The 17,297-nt window shown below is 34.9% G+C and overlaps 1 protein-coding gene across 1 annotated transcript; it reads left to right on the forward strand.

Moving 5' to 3' along the window:
* The first annotated feature begins 1,946 nt into the window (after positions 1 to 1,946).
* Positions 1,947 to 13,385, forward strand: LOC133526943 (uncharacterized). The gene is made up of 7 exons (XM_061863804.1): positions 1,947 to 2,471; positions 4,381 to 4,495; positions 5,724 to 5,843; positions 6,418 to 6,546; positions 7,168 to 7,370; positions 10,387 to 10,614; positions 12,261 to 13,385. Exons 1-7 carry the CDS (start codon positions 2,303 to 2,305, stop codon positions 12,518 to 12,520), a joined length of 1,224 nt encoding a protein of 407 aa, XP_061719788.1. The 5' UTR covers positions 1,947 to 2,302; the 3' UTR covers positions 12,521 to 13,385.
* The last annotated feature ends 3,912 nt before the right edge of the window (positions 13,386 to 17,297 follow it).

The following is a 17,297-nucleotide window of genomic DNA, read 5'->3' on the forward strand; positions in this document are numbered from 1 at the left end:
CAATTTGTGTGGGTACTAGAAACAAATTCAAATATATGTATATACAATACGCCTTACTTCAACGGAATAAAGAACAAAAGTGTATGTTTATTTTTGACGCCGACTATAATGCATGTTTTCCGTTACCTATATGATAACAAACTGAACGCTGGTATTTTGCACTACATGATTATCGTATTACATACTATTAAGTAGCCGGGTACGAGGCAGAATACTTCACATGATCTGTGTCATATACTTGATTTTTTCAAAAATTACCACTATAACCGTTACACTACAGTAAGAGTAAACAATACATTAAGTGATCCAATCCCAACCGAGGAAGGCACAGCACAACGCTCGATTTTTGCTCCAACCGAATATTTATTGTATGTAAACGACATGTGTAATATATTTAAAAAGGGATCGGTATACCAATTCGCAGATGATGATTCGCAAATGGGCCCATGACGTGGGTCTCGTCTTGAATTACTCAAAAACGAAATTAATGAACATTCATTCAAACTATATGCCCAAAAATTCTAATCCGGTAATTAGAGCGCACAGACATCAATGCTTCCATAACAAATTCGACAACTTCTAACAATATAACAGGTCCATGTAACTGTGAATCATTAGAACTAGTCACTGAACACACGTACCTCGGATTAATCATTGATAATCACTTTAATTGGGGGCCACATATAAACTACGTATGTAACAAACTAAGAGCACCTATGGCAAAATTTGTAGTGTTAAAATTTAAGATACCGTACAAGATACTCAGAATGTTATATCTGGCACTAGCACAATCTTGTTATTGACTATGGGCTAAGTAGTTACAGTAGAACTTATAAAACATACATAAATAAAATATATAGATTACAACTAAGTTTATTAAAGACGATAGTTCCAAATAATGTAAGAAATAAAATAGGCAACCATGAAGAATTATTACAATATTGTAAAAATAGTAGTATACACAAGAAAACCGATATAGCAATAATCAATGATGAGATTGTAAACCTAGGAAGTTTAAATAAAAACCGTAGGCCGCAACATTTAATTGCCTCGATTCGTCCTACCAAAGTGTGCCAATGCATATGGAAAACGACGATGGGAATATTTGCTACCACATATTCTCAACGAATTATCCGAAGTAACTTATAATAATATTAGTAACAACCCACATGAATGTAAACAAATATTGAAAGCCGCATATCTTAAGTAAGATAATTAAATGTATGTCACACTTATAAGAATATCTCATTTCACGAAGGCGGGTATAAGCGGAACCGAGACCCTGTAACACCTTCTAATAGGGATCAAGATAGCAGACTTCGTGATATGAAACACTCCATGGTTTTAAAATGTAAAATATAAACCTACTTATAATATTATAGAGTGTAAGAGCGATTACAGCGGCAGTTAAGCCCTATGAGGCTTTGTTCGCTGGAATTATTTTGAGGATGTATGTATAAGTTTTTGCTTTAATAAACAAATATATATAGGTAAGTACTTTATGTCGATTGTCATCTAGCTTTCTAAGGCCCACGATATCATAAGTAATTTGTATTTATAGGTTGTACGTCAGGATTTATCCTTCTTCTTTTCGTGTCGAGGTTCTTTTTTTATACGATGGAAGCTCAATAGGCAGCGGTCCCTCAGATCCAGCTCCGAGCAGTGATGCGGGCATGCGGGGCACGCCAGTAGATGTGCCATAGTTTGCGTTGCTGTGTCGCAGATACATTGAGTGATTTTGCTTACAGCGACCAACTTGGGACCTGAGCCAGGATTTCTCCTGAACATGAAGACATTGCTGAAAGGATTGCTCCTGACATGTCAGGATTTTTGGTCTTTTGTCAGGATTGCGGGAGAACTTGAGTGAGTGTCAGGTTTTTTTAGAAACCTCAACGAACCGCTAGAACTTAGTTAAAAGTTTGGATTAGAACGGAGGGAACGGAAAATTATGCTGAAGCTACACCATAAGGTACCTTACACACCTACACCTTATAAAACAAAGTCTGTCCGTTTGTATGTATGTTCGCGAAAAACTCAAAAACTACTGAACGGGTTTTCATGCGGTTTTCACCTATCGATATAGTGATTCTGGAGGAAGGTTTTAGCTATAATTTGTTAACGCTTGCAAAGCCGGGGCGGGTCGCTAGTCACATCATATTATTAAAAAAACAGCCGAACCTTATTGAATAGAAGACAAAAAAAATAATGGTTTATAAGGGTACACAGATTTAAATCAAGTAGGTATAGTTTTAAATATTTTAACACCATCATTATTTATGGTATTCAGTAGGTAACTGTGGTAATGACCTTACCATCAAATAACCGCCAATGTTTTATACACTGTTTTTCCTTCCGTAAAATCCTTGTTATAACAATACATATCATTACATTTATTACACACAAAGTGATTGGGACGCTGCCACTATACACATCAACCATGTCTCTTCAGTATTTTATATTATTAATTTGCTGTAAGTTTATTGTGTGATTTTAAAATATCAGTTAATTTAATATATTGATAGTGAATCGTGATATTTATTTTACATAAAGGATGAAAGTGTTTTATTCTGTTATTGTTGTATTGTAGTATTGCGACACATAGCGTTTTTGGTTCATACATATTTTATAGTATGCGCATAACTAGTTCGCGTCTTTCCTGGTGATATGACAAAGTTAAGGGAATCTAAATCTTATGGAGTGTGAAATTAAAAGGAGTGAAACCTTTTATGGCAGAACTATTACAAAACTGTCCAGCTGTCAGCTATAAATAATAGTTCCAAATCTGTCCAGAGTAACGCTAGAGTAGCTAAGAACCTAGGCGTTATTGACGGAGTTAAGTGCGATGTCTATGGTTTGAATTTTTGTTGCAAGTATTCTAAGTATTGTAGTGCCACCTATTTAAGGTTTTTTGATGACACTTTTTGGTACATGGAGATTCCATTCCTTACCTCCACCTTCTATACTAAAGCTAACTTTTACGTCGCACCTTTAGCCGCTGCAGCTGCTGCCCGCCTAGAAAGGTGGCATACATTCTTTCAGTACTTGCGACTCAAATATGAAAAGTGGGATATATATTATATACCAGAGTCGTTAACGTTTATTTCATTGTCCACATAAGTGACCTTTTTATAAAATATGTTGACCCTTTTATGACAAGCGCTATGTGTACTGTTGACGGGTTGAAATATTATTTGGCGTTACGTTTAATGCTTATTTCTGTGTATTGTGCTAATTAGAAAATAAAAATAGATCATAATGGAACATCTTGCAATGGTTACCCAGCAATGTCCTCACTTTTTGGGACTGGTACTGTATTGTAGCTTTTCTTACATGGAAATTAGAGTCGGCCGGACTGATCCGACCCTATTACTCTTTACCCTAGAGATAAGTACCATAAGATATATTTTTGCCAGCAGGCCTAATGCTAGCTACTAATATATACAGAAATTTGTTGATTTGAAAAAACAAAACGTGGCATTTACCTAAATTCCTAATTTTAACATAAGTACAAAAACAGTTTACTAACTAACATTGAGATAATATTGTCATGAGCCTTAAATTTACCATTATGAAATAATTTTTGCTGTAGCCAGTTTCGGAATTTACTAGTTCGCTTAGCAGAAAATCGAAGGGATAACCCCTAGTTCTTAATTTAATAATCATTTAACATTACTTATTAATCGAGCTCGCTCCTATTCATAACAGGTACAGAAGTATTCAACCCTTTTACCAGTTTATATTTAACAATTATCTTTGCGCATTCCGATAAGTTTTTCTATAAAATTTACATGGCATTCAAAAGTAAAACAAGGTCAAGTGCGAGTTCGTTGAACTCACGCACCGAGGGCTCCGTACAATAGTAGATTTTTTTACTATCTCGTGCAGGTCTTCAGCACGATAGATTTTTGAGCAGAAGTATACAATTATACTTGTGTAAAGCGTCATCTATGGGCAAATCGATCTAATGTACCTAGATGTACATTGGATTTTTAGGAATAATTATTTAACGTGTGCATCGATTTTAACATTTTATTTGCAATATTTTTTTTTCTTATAGATAGAGATTTTAAGAATAATAAACAAACGCAAAAGGAGGTTAAATAGCAAACAAAAATCGGATCTGTTTCTTGATAGAGGTGTAACTTTTTTTTTTTAAGTACTTATTTATGAAAGTATTTTTTTTTTAAGTATTTAAAAGGATTAAATAAAAACACTTTCACTGCGTCTTTATTTATAACTATTCCAAATTTCAAATAGATAGCGTAAGTAGCCCCCAAGATATTTAGCTATGTGACAGAGTGACAAATTCACAAGAACAGGGTCCCTTTCAATCTTTTTGGTATTTACATGCCCTAAGAATATCTGTTTTGTGTTTCGCAGTATTTTTATTTGAAGCAACGGGGCAGACGACGAATTGGTTTGAAACTACAACCTTTGCAGAAGTGCTTACCACGGAATCGACCAACGTGACAGAGGAAAGAAATACGTCGTGCACGTATGGTTACATACGTTAACTTTCATCTACATTTTACATAATATAAATGACGTATTAGAAAGAAATAATTTTTAGCAAAAATATTATTGTTGGTACAAACTTTTATCGCTGTCTGTACTTTTCTTTCCACATGCTCTATGCATGCCTTACACATCGGGACAATTCGAACAACCCCAAAACACTTTTTAGTTTCCCTTGTTTTATCACAGAGTTCCCATGGCCACCTGCTGTCTCTGTCATCAGATCAGCTCCATATAATATTGCATTGTCATCCGATTTACATATGTATACAAAATTTCAGCTCAATCGGAAATCGTAGTGGGTCAAATTTAGCTTCTAAGATTTAAATAGAAGCTTGTAAAAAAGGCAAAAGTGTTAGACCAAGATAAGTCTGCAATGATTTAGATAGCACACGCAGTACAAATGTTATTACAAGCTTTTATTTACTTTCACCTGACCGTTGTCTGTTTGTAATCAAATCTTGCAAGTTAAATTTGATTCACTTTCCGGTTTCCGATTGAGCTAAAAATTTGCGTACATATTTAAGTTTGGTGACAATGCAATATCATGGTACCATCAAGCTGATCTGATGATGGAGACAAGAGGTGGACATAGGAACTCTGTGATAAAACAACGCAACCTAATTGTGTTTGGGGTTTTTAGAATTGGCTCGATGAGTATTAGTTGCCTGTGGAAAGAAAAGTACAGTCAGCGATAAAAGCTTGTACCAAAAATGATTTTTTTGCCAAAAACTACACCATAACATACCATGTCATTATGGAATGTGTCCGGAACGAAAGTGAGAGAAAAGATATCATGAACGAAAGCTTTTTTGAAGTTGGGGGTTGCAACCAAATTTTGGGGCACCCACTATCTGAGGATGCAAAATGTATATATAAACTGGTTTCATTAGGATTAAGTAGAAGATAAGTCACATGTTTGTATACGCACAGAGCGACATCGTCACAAAAGTGACAAAGCTAAAAAAAAAAAAATCTTTTTGATTGCAATTTAAACTTTTGAACAATCATAAATCATTGTTCACGTTGAATATCATCAATCCATCCATTTTTGGCCTGAGGGATAAATTTACTCATTGACAAATAATGGCTATATACCGAATAAATTAGACAGTAATACACCAATTTTACAAACTGATAAAAATAATACTATGTGTCATAATAAGGATAATAATTATAGGAACTAATATTGATTAGCATTTCTACAGCGATGGCATGTGGCAGTGCGAAAACGGTGGCTGCATCTCCAACACAGCGTTGTGCGACGGTTTGATCGACTGCAGGGACGCCTCCGACGAGTATTGGAAGACCTGTAACAGTTCAAATCAGTAAGTATCAGTCATTAAAGTACTCATACTCTTTATAGCAATATTAGCAATGCAACATTAAGATTTTTAAAGGGTCGGCTACGCGCATGTAAAGCCTGTATTTGCAGACTTCCATAGGCTACGGTGATCGCTTACCATCAGGCGGGCCGTGTACTTGTTTGCTATCGGCATAAGGCCCGGGTTCCACTTAATGACAATATTTATTTTAGATGTGAATGTTTTACAATTTGTATGTATGTTTTACATGTACGATGTACGATTTTGAAAATTGAATAATTGGTGCAAGCAACGGTTTTAACAATAACCAGTTCTGCCCTTTTTACTATAATATGCTCGGTTAGGAAACCGCATGATGTCATCTCCAATACGACAGAAATATTATTTTCCTATATTTTTTTGAAGCAATCCAGTTATATTTATTCGAGCAACCATTTTATTCGTTATTATAAGGTTGCAAATTTGAACAATATGGCATAGTAATTAGAGAGTTATTGAAAATGAGAATTTCACGCATTTTAATTACAGGAATTCCCGACCGACATAGACTCGATTTTATTTGTCTGCCTATTTACAGGAGACTTTTGTTCGGCCTACTGCTTCACTGCGTGTCAGAATCCGAGAATCACAAGAAAGTATGCCCTCAAATCTGCCACGACGCACCTGAGTTTTGTTACTACGCCCTTATATCTGATAATGAAAAGAAGTAAGTAATTTTCATTGACCTATTTACTTATCATAAAAAATGAGTAGCATAATAGTTATGAGTAGGTAATTGTTTTCACGTAGTGATCAAACGAAAATAGTAAAAAAAAATTTTTTTTTTTAATATCATGCTCCACTAAAATAAAACTTAGGTACGCTATTTTATTGAAATGAATTTCATACTACACATATATTTTGTCTGGCAAGGTGATAAAAACATATTTCACATTATTTGTCTATATTTTCAACTATTAAATTTAAATTGTGCGAAACGATGAATTCGAGCCAATAAGCTTACTAATAATAACTATAATGGCAATTATTACAGATTTTTTCATGGAACCATTTTACCTATTGTTATCATTTTCATACGCCAATTACCATAAAGTTATCAATTATTTATTCTTAATAATTTATCACCTACGTTTAACTTATCTACTCCAAAAAACCAATTCAATAATTACCTTAAGCATACAATAATGGATTCAGTTTGCTCGGTATATTTAAAGTTTTTCAACTGCGCCACTAGTTTCTTCGTTATTTAACATTACTATAGATTTTACTTTTTTGCTGGCTATTATTCCCGACGAATATAAAAGGACGAAATTTTCGATTTTTCCAGGAACTTAGGTTTATGTGTTTTGCCGGAGTATCCGAAGAACGGTTTATACAAGATAATACCGTCCAAGAATGGAAACTCTTCAACTTCAAATAGCTTCCGTCTGAAATATGACTGCGTGGAACCGTTTGTTATAGTGGAGAAAGAAAAACACGAGTGCATTGACGGTAAATGGAGTAATGATGATGACAAACGTTATTGCTCAGGTATATATAAACCTCTCAATTAACCTAATTCGGATGGCAGCTACAGCTGCTTAACTGTTGCGGAATTACTCCTACAGCTTTGACCTGGGCTAAGTCACTATCAACCTCATGCATGATTTTTTTAAATTTTATAAATCATTATTTATATCGATTGAACACCGGAAAAAATAAAAATACTTTTATAAATCATCACATTATTTTATTAAAAAATATTTAAAATGTAGAAAAATTTTGAGCGGCTAATTTTTGGCGTGAATTCTACAGAGCCGATGACGTCACAGTTCGGACACAACTGATGTTCGTTACTAATGTTGTTTGTGTATTTCAGCTACTCGACACTAATAATTCGTTTTATTATTTGTAAATACCATAGATGAACCTAAAGTGCAGCCCACAATGTACAAATAGCACTGTTTTTTTTTCTAATAAAAATTATATGAAAGTATACAAGAGTAACCCTTTTTTTTTGTAGATTTCAATCGATCTGAACAAATTACTTCTTATATTTTCGGCTGGGCCTTTCTTAGCTTCGGAAGTAAGTAGTAGGTATGAAGCCTATATATCACTTATACGTATTCATTAATTTAATGTAAAGTTTTTGATTTAACGAAGTATTTACGAATTTATACACAATATAGAACTGCATATTCTTTAGTCAAACCTTTTTAAAAATAAACTTTTTAAATTGTATAGCATAGACAATTTGCCGGTTCTTAAGGCCCGTCCATCCCGAGGGGATCATCAAATTGACCAATTTGATTGGAAAATAAATTGGCGTCAATCTCATATATTAGCTTCCACACGTACACAATTGTAATCACCAATTTTGGATTTATGATAACTTTCAAGCGCTCAAATTTTAAAAAATGCCGCCAAACACGCTTCTAGGAAACCTAAATGTCGAAATCAATATGATACTCTGGCACTCCCAAATTGTAAAAATTGTAGGCAAGAGTTGACATGTGATATTTTATTGATCTCAAAAGAAATATACATTTCACTTAATGAGATACCTACATACATGCATTAATTAATTATATGTTAATTTGTTAGTTTTTTACAATTATAATAATAATAATAATAATTCAGCCCATATACGTCCCACTGCTGGGCACAGGCCTCCTCTCATGCGCGAGAGGGCTCGGGCTATAGTCCCCACGCTAGCCCAATGCGGATTGGGGACTTCACATACACGTTTGAATTTCTTCGCAGATGTATATTATGCAGGTTTCCTCACGATGTTTTCCTTCACCGAAAAGCTAGTGGTAAATATCAAATGATATTTCGTACATAAGTTTCGAAAAACTCATTGGTACGAGCCAGGATTTGAACCCACGACCTCCGGATTGAAAGTCGGACGTCATATCCACTCGGCCACCACCGCTTTACAATTACAATTTACAATTTTAATTTTAATTTGATTACACTAAGTATATTTAATTCCTTTAATTCCTAAGTTAAGTAACAATAATAACAATAACAAGTTCCCACAGAAAATTCGAATTTCTTGCGATTTTCTACTAACAAGTTGGGTATGTTTTACAATTTTTTTATTTATTTAAAAGATCTTTTAAAATGTCAATTTGTTTGGCTGATTAGCTCTGAAGTTGGCACTGTTGGCGGGTCTTTGCCTATTGGCGGGAATGCGATATTTTTTTTAAACCTAGGTAAAACGGAGATTGGGAGGAGAGGAAAATACTTGGATGTATTGTTTCGGAATTGTAATTATTAAGAATAATTTAACTGCAGTTTTACTGGTGATATACATCTACAATATTAAATGTATCGACAAATCTACAATAATCCAAAAACATCCGTAATTTCGTGTTACTAACTGCAAACTAGTGTGTAGCTGTCGATAAAACTTTTGATAGACGTGTTGTATGTAAGTACGTGTAAATTTAAATAATAACAGTATTGAAACTCAACCAAGTGTTTATCTAGAATTAGTCGACAATAAGCGATGTTTGAGATATAACCATTTTTATTTAATAAATCGCGACTTAAATATATTTTTATACTAGATTTCTTTCAAAATCGGTGCGACGTAGAACAAAATAACAAATCTGTCTGCACTGTGACGTCACGTGACGTTTCGACCAATGACATTGCGTTTCGCTCATTAGCATTTCGCGCGCAATTTTTGTACAGTTTATTTATTATTTTAAGTAATTAAATGATAATTTTCTAACGGAAATGCATTTGTAATATGCCATAATGAACAATCATCCGAATAAAAATTATTTGGTTCAAATTTAAACTTCATGCATGAGGATAATTGCCTTTCCAAAAGAGTGACACATTGAACGTTCTTATTCTAATGGCAGAGCAGGTCTCTCATTTTATCAATGAAATTCAATGACAGCGCCCGGGTACACGCTTTGTCAGTAATGCCGTAACAGTAATTTAACACAAGATGTTCCCTTATCCTGCCACGGCCTTTGCGAAGATGCCTTTGTTGTGTTCCCAACCTCAAACTCAAACGTTTTTCTAGACCTTCATCATTTTTAGGACCCGTATGTCCGGTGATAAAGAGAACTAAGATTTCGCGGTCTGTCTGATCGTCTTTCTGCCTGTCTGTACACCAACATACATATATCGGACGGTTAGGTACAACTTTCTAGTGTGATTTTCTCTTGCTGCAAATGTCAAAAATAAAATACTACATAGTAGAAATCAAGGGCACATTCAAATAACATGATGGATGATAACGGTAATTTTATTCAACTTTTTAATAATATCGATGTACAGTAACGCTTGTGAAGTCTCAATCCAAATGTAACCTTAAGCTTGTGTAGCACTTGCATGTGGGAAGTCGATTTGCATTAAATAAGTTTCCGGACATCCTTAAACAATTCGTACAGTAATATCGTCATCTAATACTTAATATCTACAATCTACATTACTAAGGAATCTGTTTAACTTGAAACCGGATAACGATAGGTACAGTTATTTATTTAGCATAAATTAGCTACAATTACTAGTAACTTATCCAAACTCGTTTTTATGATTACAGAGGCTTGCGAACTAAAATCGTACAAGAATGACAACTTTACTTTTACCTGCCCAAAGGATATAGACGGAAATGAAACATGCAAAGACTATGTGGCCATCAATACAACTGTTACAGTAAAAAGGGCTTTTGAGGATCCCGAAGACCAGAAAACGAACAAGAAGACAGTCTCCGTGGAATTATTCTGTCCGACTAGCCAGGAAATCAACATATCCAGGGACTGTGTCGATGGTAACGAAAATGTATTTTTACAACTGTCTGAAAGTTGTACCGATTTGACTATTTATTTCACACTTTTATACCTCACCTTTTAGCGGGTTATTTCACCTCCGATACTAATTTTAAAATTATAATATGTACTTAATTTAGGCTTCAATTTTCTTTTATGTTCGCGAGAAAACAGAAACATGGAAGTAGTTTACGTCTGGAATGCTTTTTTTTTGTAACTTTCTTTAAGTCAAGATTTTGTTTAATGGTCAGAATCACACTCGATAGCGAGTAGCAAAATAACAGTTTGACAGTATCAAAGGGTCTCAAAATACCACAGTCTCCGCATACCAATGTCGTACTTAACCAAACATGCAAAATACAAGATACGCAAAATATCAGACGCGAATAATAATACCAGAGACGTAAAATACTAGAATTTTAGGATTAGAGATTCGGGTCACCAATGTCACCAAGCCCGCAAAATACATACCTATATATATGGTCATGGTCTTTTCCGTGTTTCACACATGGTCACCCGTCTATGTGGGTTGTTATGATACCTTAGTATTTAATTTTTATTCCAACGTAAATAACGACACCCCGTCTGCGTACAAACGTATTACCCACATGGCATAGTAGCTCCCAAACGGATATGAGTATGATTTTTTTAATCGAAAGATTTTTCTGTTGAGATGGTTTTTACATTAAATAGGTTTCGACTCACAAAAGGCATACTTACAGATTTAGTATTTGGAGAATCTGAGACACTGTGAATCTGTTATTTATAGATCTTATCTTATACGATATAAATCTACATTTATCTTTGCCTTTTTAAATTCCGCGACCAGTCTGGCCTTGTGGGTAGTGACCCTGCCTATGAAGCCGATGGTCCTGGGCTCGAATCCCAATAAGTATTTGTGTATATGTAAATCATGTATTTGTGTAATGACCACAGATAGTTGTTCCTGAGTCATGTATTTAAGTATTGTTATATTATATATATATCGTTGTCTGAGTACCCACAACCGTGGGACCTAAGCAATTTGTGTAAGAATGTCCCTATAATATTTATTTTATTTATGAATACGGTGATTTTCTAGTTGAAGTTAGGTCAGTTTTGGGACTAAAACTAGTTTAAATATTACCTTGTTACTTACTCATGACAATTCAGATCCTCCTTTACCTCGTGTTGTCCTGGCATTTTGCCATGGCTCATGGGAGCCTGGGGTCCGCTTGACAACTAATCCCAAGATTAGGCGTAGGCTTTAGTTATAACGAAAGCGACTGCCATCTGAGCTTCCAACCCAGAGGGTAAACTAATAGGCATTGTTGGGATTAGTCCGGTTTCCTCACGATGTTTTCCTTCACCGAAAAGCGACGGTAAATATCAAATGATATTTCAGACATAGGTTCCGAAAAACTCATTGGTACGAGCCGGGGTTTGAACCCGCGACCTCCGGATTGCAAGTCGCACGCTCTTACCGCTAGGCTACCAGCGCTTTCAGCCTTCCAGCGCTTTCAGCGCACTCATGACAATTCAGATCAGTTTTATGCAACAAAGCCTTCAACTATAGTCGGTAGGCGATCATGATATCTTCTTACCAACCACTTCAGTTAAACGGTAAAGCTGTAGTTTTCTGTTTATTTACATATCTCTTTCATTACAGAGGTGGACAAAAGACAGCAGGTTTTTGAAAGTCCGACCATGACCAAGTTGTACCAATATGAGGCTGAATTCAACAAGTACAAATCTAATGATACTTCCATTGAATTTATGGAATTGGTAGGAAACTTCAAAGAATTTGAGATAGTAGTTCGAGAAGAGTTGGGCGAGATGCACGAATTGGCCGAACAATGTGATATGTCACTAGATTTGTTATTGGCGCATCTGCAAAGGAAGAAAGGAGAACAAGGAAACAAAAATTAATAATGTTTACGATATTTAAACAATCTAGGTTTTGGTGAAATTTTTTCGAGAATTTCAAGAAAGAAATAATAAATAAAACTAGGGAAGTTCAATCCTATGAATTTGCTTAGAACTCCATTGGATTAGGTATAGAAAACATAATTGTAAAATGAATAAAGTACTTAAAGTTACAATGAATATGTAATTGTACAATAATAATAATAATAGTAGTAGTTACAATAAATATAAATATGTATTGCCATTTATGTTTTGCATGATGGTAAAATCGTTGAACAGGAGACTGACGGCCTGATTCGAATACGATAACGATAAGTTCTGGTTCGGATAAGTTCTCATTTAGACATCATTTGTATGTCGTATAATTGACAGAAGCAGCTCAATTCAGGCAACCAATGTCACTTTGACGTTAGAAATATCGTAGATAGATCTTATTGGGATCACAGCGGAATTGAAATAAACCTCAATTTTGACATGTCGTTTAGTTATCGCTCTTTTAAAGATCTTTCCAAGATCTTGAAAATGAAAATAATTTATTTGAAAAAAACAACAATTTTAAAATTAATATTTGACATTAGTAATTTGTTGTCCCAAAGAGGATACCACTCAGCACGTGTCGGAGCACTCAGTGCAACGACGCTAATGTTAAACGTGTCTTAATCATTCTTCGAATCGGGCCGTGAGGTATGACATGACGGCTAGATAACAATATCATCTCTGTAACCTATAACTCATGCACAGAGAGTAAAATATATGAAATTAGAAAAATAAATCAACTGTCTAATTATAAAGAAGTCATCCGAACTTCCAATATCGACCTTTTTTTTAAAAATATTGATTACATATTACATAAATATATGTGTGAGAATATTATGTGTTTTTCTTTTTATAGCTGGAATTTCAAAGGATGTTAAATAAGGTATGAGCCTAACCTAAGATAAACACTCCCGCTACGGTCATATCTTTCATCGCAAGTTTCACAGGGCAGGCCATATCTTTTGTTTCCTTTTCTATTTCCCTGTCTTTACGCCTTCTCTTTAGGTAATTGTCAGTCCCATTTCTCGCATCCAATCCTAATGTCACCTTTAGTTTGCTAAGCGAACGCCGGGCTCAAAATGCAACCGGAAGAGCAGCATTTACAATTTAGATACCGTGCACGTACCGTTGAAGTGGGCGAAGTGGCTCAAAGACCATCGCGTTATAACGCGACTGTCGGATCGCTTAAGCCGGGTTTCAATTACGGAGAACTTGTCCGACGGGTAATTAATGTTCTTGATTAAAACTTACTGTTCGCGCCTGCGCGGACTACTTACAAACTAATACACTGAATATTGGATAGTGTCTTAGTTGCTAAGACCCTGGACTTAGGAAGTAAGAAGTACTTCCTTTTCTCAAGCAAGATAATCATGTAGGAACAGTCGACGTCAAAGATATATTTACACTTTTCGCCTTATTACATAGGGGTAAGGTGCTAAATGGTAAACATTATTGCTGTCGATTGTCTCTGTGTCTGATAATTACTAAACCAGCACTTATTTATGTTGCGAACGCAACTTTTTATTTGTATAACATTTCAATATAAAACTATTATGCAGTAGCTAAACGAAGCCGTCGGGCTTGGCTAGTATTTGGAGGCTTTCTCTAAAGCATTAATGGCAGCGCTCCACATACGTTTTGTCGCGACCAATCTCATATGTACCTAAATTTAAAACTCTTTGTAATTGTTAAATCTTGCAAAACACTATTTCATCATCTTCCATACAACCAACACTAACTTTCTGCATTTTACCGCTTTGGTGATTAAACACTTGTAAACTAGTATCTTTTCTACTGCAAATTCGAAGTATTATTCGAGTCGTGATCCTGACTTGCAGGGCGGCTAATACAATTTGCTATAAATTATAGTTGACTCCTGAAACCCCGTACGAAAGTTGATAAGGTATCTAAACATTGCAATTTCAAATGTTCTGGTGTGTCCAAATGCAGCCTACATTACAATTTATATTAGTAGATATTCAATAGTGAAACTGGCTAAAGTTATAAGACTGGATTTTACCTATTGGAAATTTAAAATGAGTTGGCAAGTTTACAGCGATAAAGAAAGGAGTAAGTATCGCTTTCCTTTCTTGTAGTAACACCAACGTGGAATTAATGACTCTACACACATAAATGGTTTGACAATAATAAAGAATTGCATTACATAATTTAATTTTAAGCATGCATTACGCAACCCCGCAGTGTCAGGGAGCAGAAGGCCTACCGCGAAAATCGAAGTTCGTCAATTGCGGGCATTTTTCTCTGTCACTCTAATTACGTCTTAGTGAGAGTAAAAGAGAAAGATCCCCGCAATTTGCGAATTTCGATTTTCCCGGTAGGCCCCCAGGCCACGGAACCGCCGAAACTTGACACCCTTCGGCAAAACCTTCTCCTTGGTGAAGGTCGCTAGACGCTCAGTCGAAACACTCACCACAAACGAATCAAAATTCGCATGTTGTTGTGTATGTGACTGTGTATATAATAAATATAAATAAATTCTTAAATACACAGAAAACATCTATAACTCACAGGAACAAATTTGAACACACAAATAAATGCCCTTACCAGGATTTGGGACCTGCTGTTTTGTAGGCAGGTCACTACCCTAGTAGCATTTTGGTAGGCATTTTGTTGGCCCTTTGTAAGTAAACAGAGGCCCATCAAAATGCTACTAGAGTACCGACTAGGCTAGGAAGCTGTTATATTTCATGAAATAATTATGACTCTTATGTATTGTAAAGTAAACGAATTTAAAATATGTGTAGGTACTAGGTACGTTCAAGTTTACGAAATGCATTTGAAATATAAGTATGCAAGACAATTCGTGTTCTAGTTTACAAAAGCAATGTTTCAACGTTTGAAATGAAGAACTAGCTAATAAATTGTTCAAACTTTTCATACCACGGCGGGAAAACTTTGGACACGTTTAGTCCACTTGAGAAGAAACTGTGTCTTTCTTCACAAATAATTGTAAATTGATCTGTATTCCCAAACCAAAAGTAATCTTTAAGCTTTCAACTCATAGTTATAACGTACTGTGTCCCAAAACATGCTCGAAAATACGAAATTTAAAATTATTGTTTAAATATCAGTTTATATAATATATAATATATATATAATTAACTACAGATGTAATTACACATTACATAACCTATAAAACTTAAAATCTAAATCTAAAAATAAATAAAACTAATCTTAAAATAAATAATTAAAAACTATCCCCCTGCGGCATGGTGGCGTAGATGCTGGCAGCATTTCCTCGTTGTATCGCAATACTTATTCTCTGTGCGAGGAAGCTGCCAGCTCTACGATCACCGGTGGCGTCTGCTATTTTTTTAGCTAAATCCTTGAATAGTGTAGACGAATTCGGACCCCACGGGCCAAGGGTCTCGACGCCAAAAGATACGAAATCGTATTCAGGGCCGAGACCCGGTTTTTGCAGTTGTGCCGTGGGGATGAGACGGGCCTAGGGTGCTACACATGTAGCGTCCAACACCAGCACCCCTCCCGTCTTCCACGGAATTGTTTAAATTATTATATTGTGGTATATTGATATATATTATGCCAAATTAAGCGGGCTAAGTACGGTCGTATTTTTATCGCCTGTCACCATGCCTGTCACGTTCTAACAAGTATGTAAGTGCGAAAGTGACAATCGTAGTGACGGGTGATAAAAATATAACCATGCTGCCACCGCAGCAATATATACTACTATAATGTAATACTTAAATGAGGTTATTATATAGTTTTTTTTTTTCATTTTAATGTATAAAAGCTGTTGGAGTACAATTACCCAGTTGGGAACATATGCCCCATCTAAGTAAATAGACACGTATTCCTATAAAAGGCACTTTTAGTCTTATCGAAAACTACTATTTGAAAATGAGGCCCGTACAACATAATAAAAGTTTCATAATATCATAATAATTATGATAATTATTAGAGATGAGATCGCCTGTTATTACTTGGACGTAGTTAAAGGAAAAGGATTCAATCCACAGCGAGATGAGCAAAAGTTATGGAGGTTTAAAGTTAGAAATGGTATTCCTCATTACTGATTCACTTTTCCCATAATACTTATTTGGATGAAACATGAGTTTTGACGTGTTTTAAGATTCTGTACATAAACGATTTAGTTTAATGTCGTATTTCTTGAGATATTTAACTAAATGTGGGGTTGGATCCATTTTGAGAAAATACTTTTTCCATGTAACCTTTTTCATTTTAAATAGGCAATAAGGATCCATCCCAATAAATTGGAAAAAAAACGAGAAAATCACCAAGAAAAGATAAAAAACTTTATTAAAAAACAATGTAATAGCTTATCAAAGTATTGAGTATTAACAAAATTGAGATCACTTCTGTTTAACGATAATAAAAGCCTCTTATAATCACTAATCGTTTTTTAATTTTTTTTATTAGCCTATTTGTGTGTCCCACTGCTGGGCAAAGGCCTCCCCTCTAGCTTTCCAATCCTCCCTGTGCTGAGCAAGGTCCCGCCAGTCCCGCTGAAACGCATCACTAATCGTTTACATAAAAAAATTTTAGGACATAAATCAAAATACCATTTTTGAACAATATTTCCCATGACATACCAAATTCATCACATCTCTTCATTCATTCATCTTTTGTAAAAGCAATGGAAAATGAATATTTAATAGTTAATACCAAAGTAATTGTAGATTAAAAGAAATATAACTATAACCATACCACTTACTTTTGTGTCTATTTTCGTCATTTTTTT

The sequence above is a fragment of the Cydia pomonella genome, chromosome 17, assembly GCF_033807575.1.
Source record: "Cydia pomonella isolate Wapato2018A chromosome 17, ilCydPomo1, whole genome shotgun sequence".
Taxonomy (NCBI): domain Eukaryota; kingdom Metazoa; phylum Arthropoda; class Insecta; order Lepidoptera; family Tortricidae; genus Cydia; species Cydia pomonella.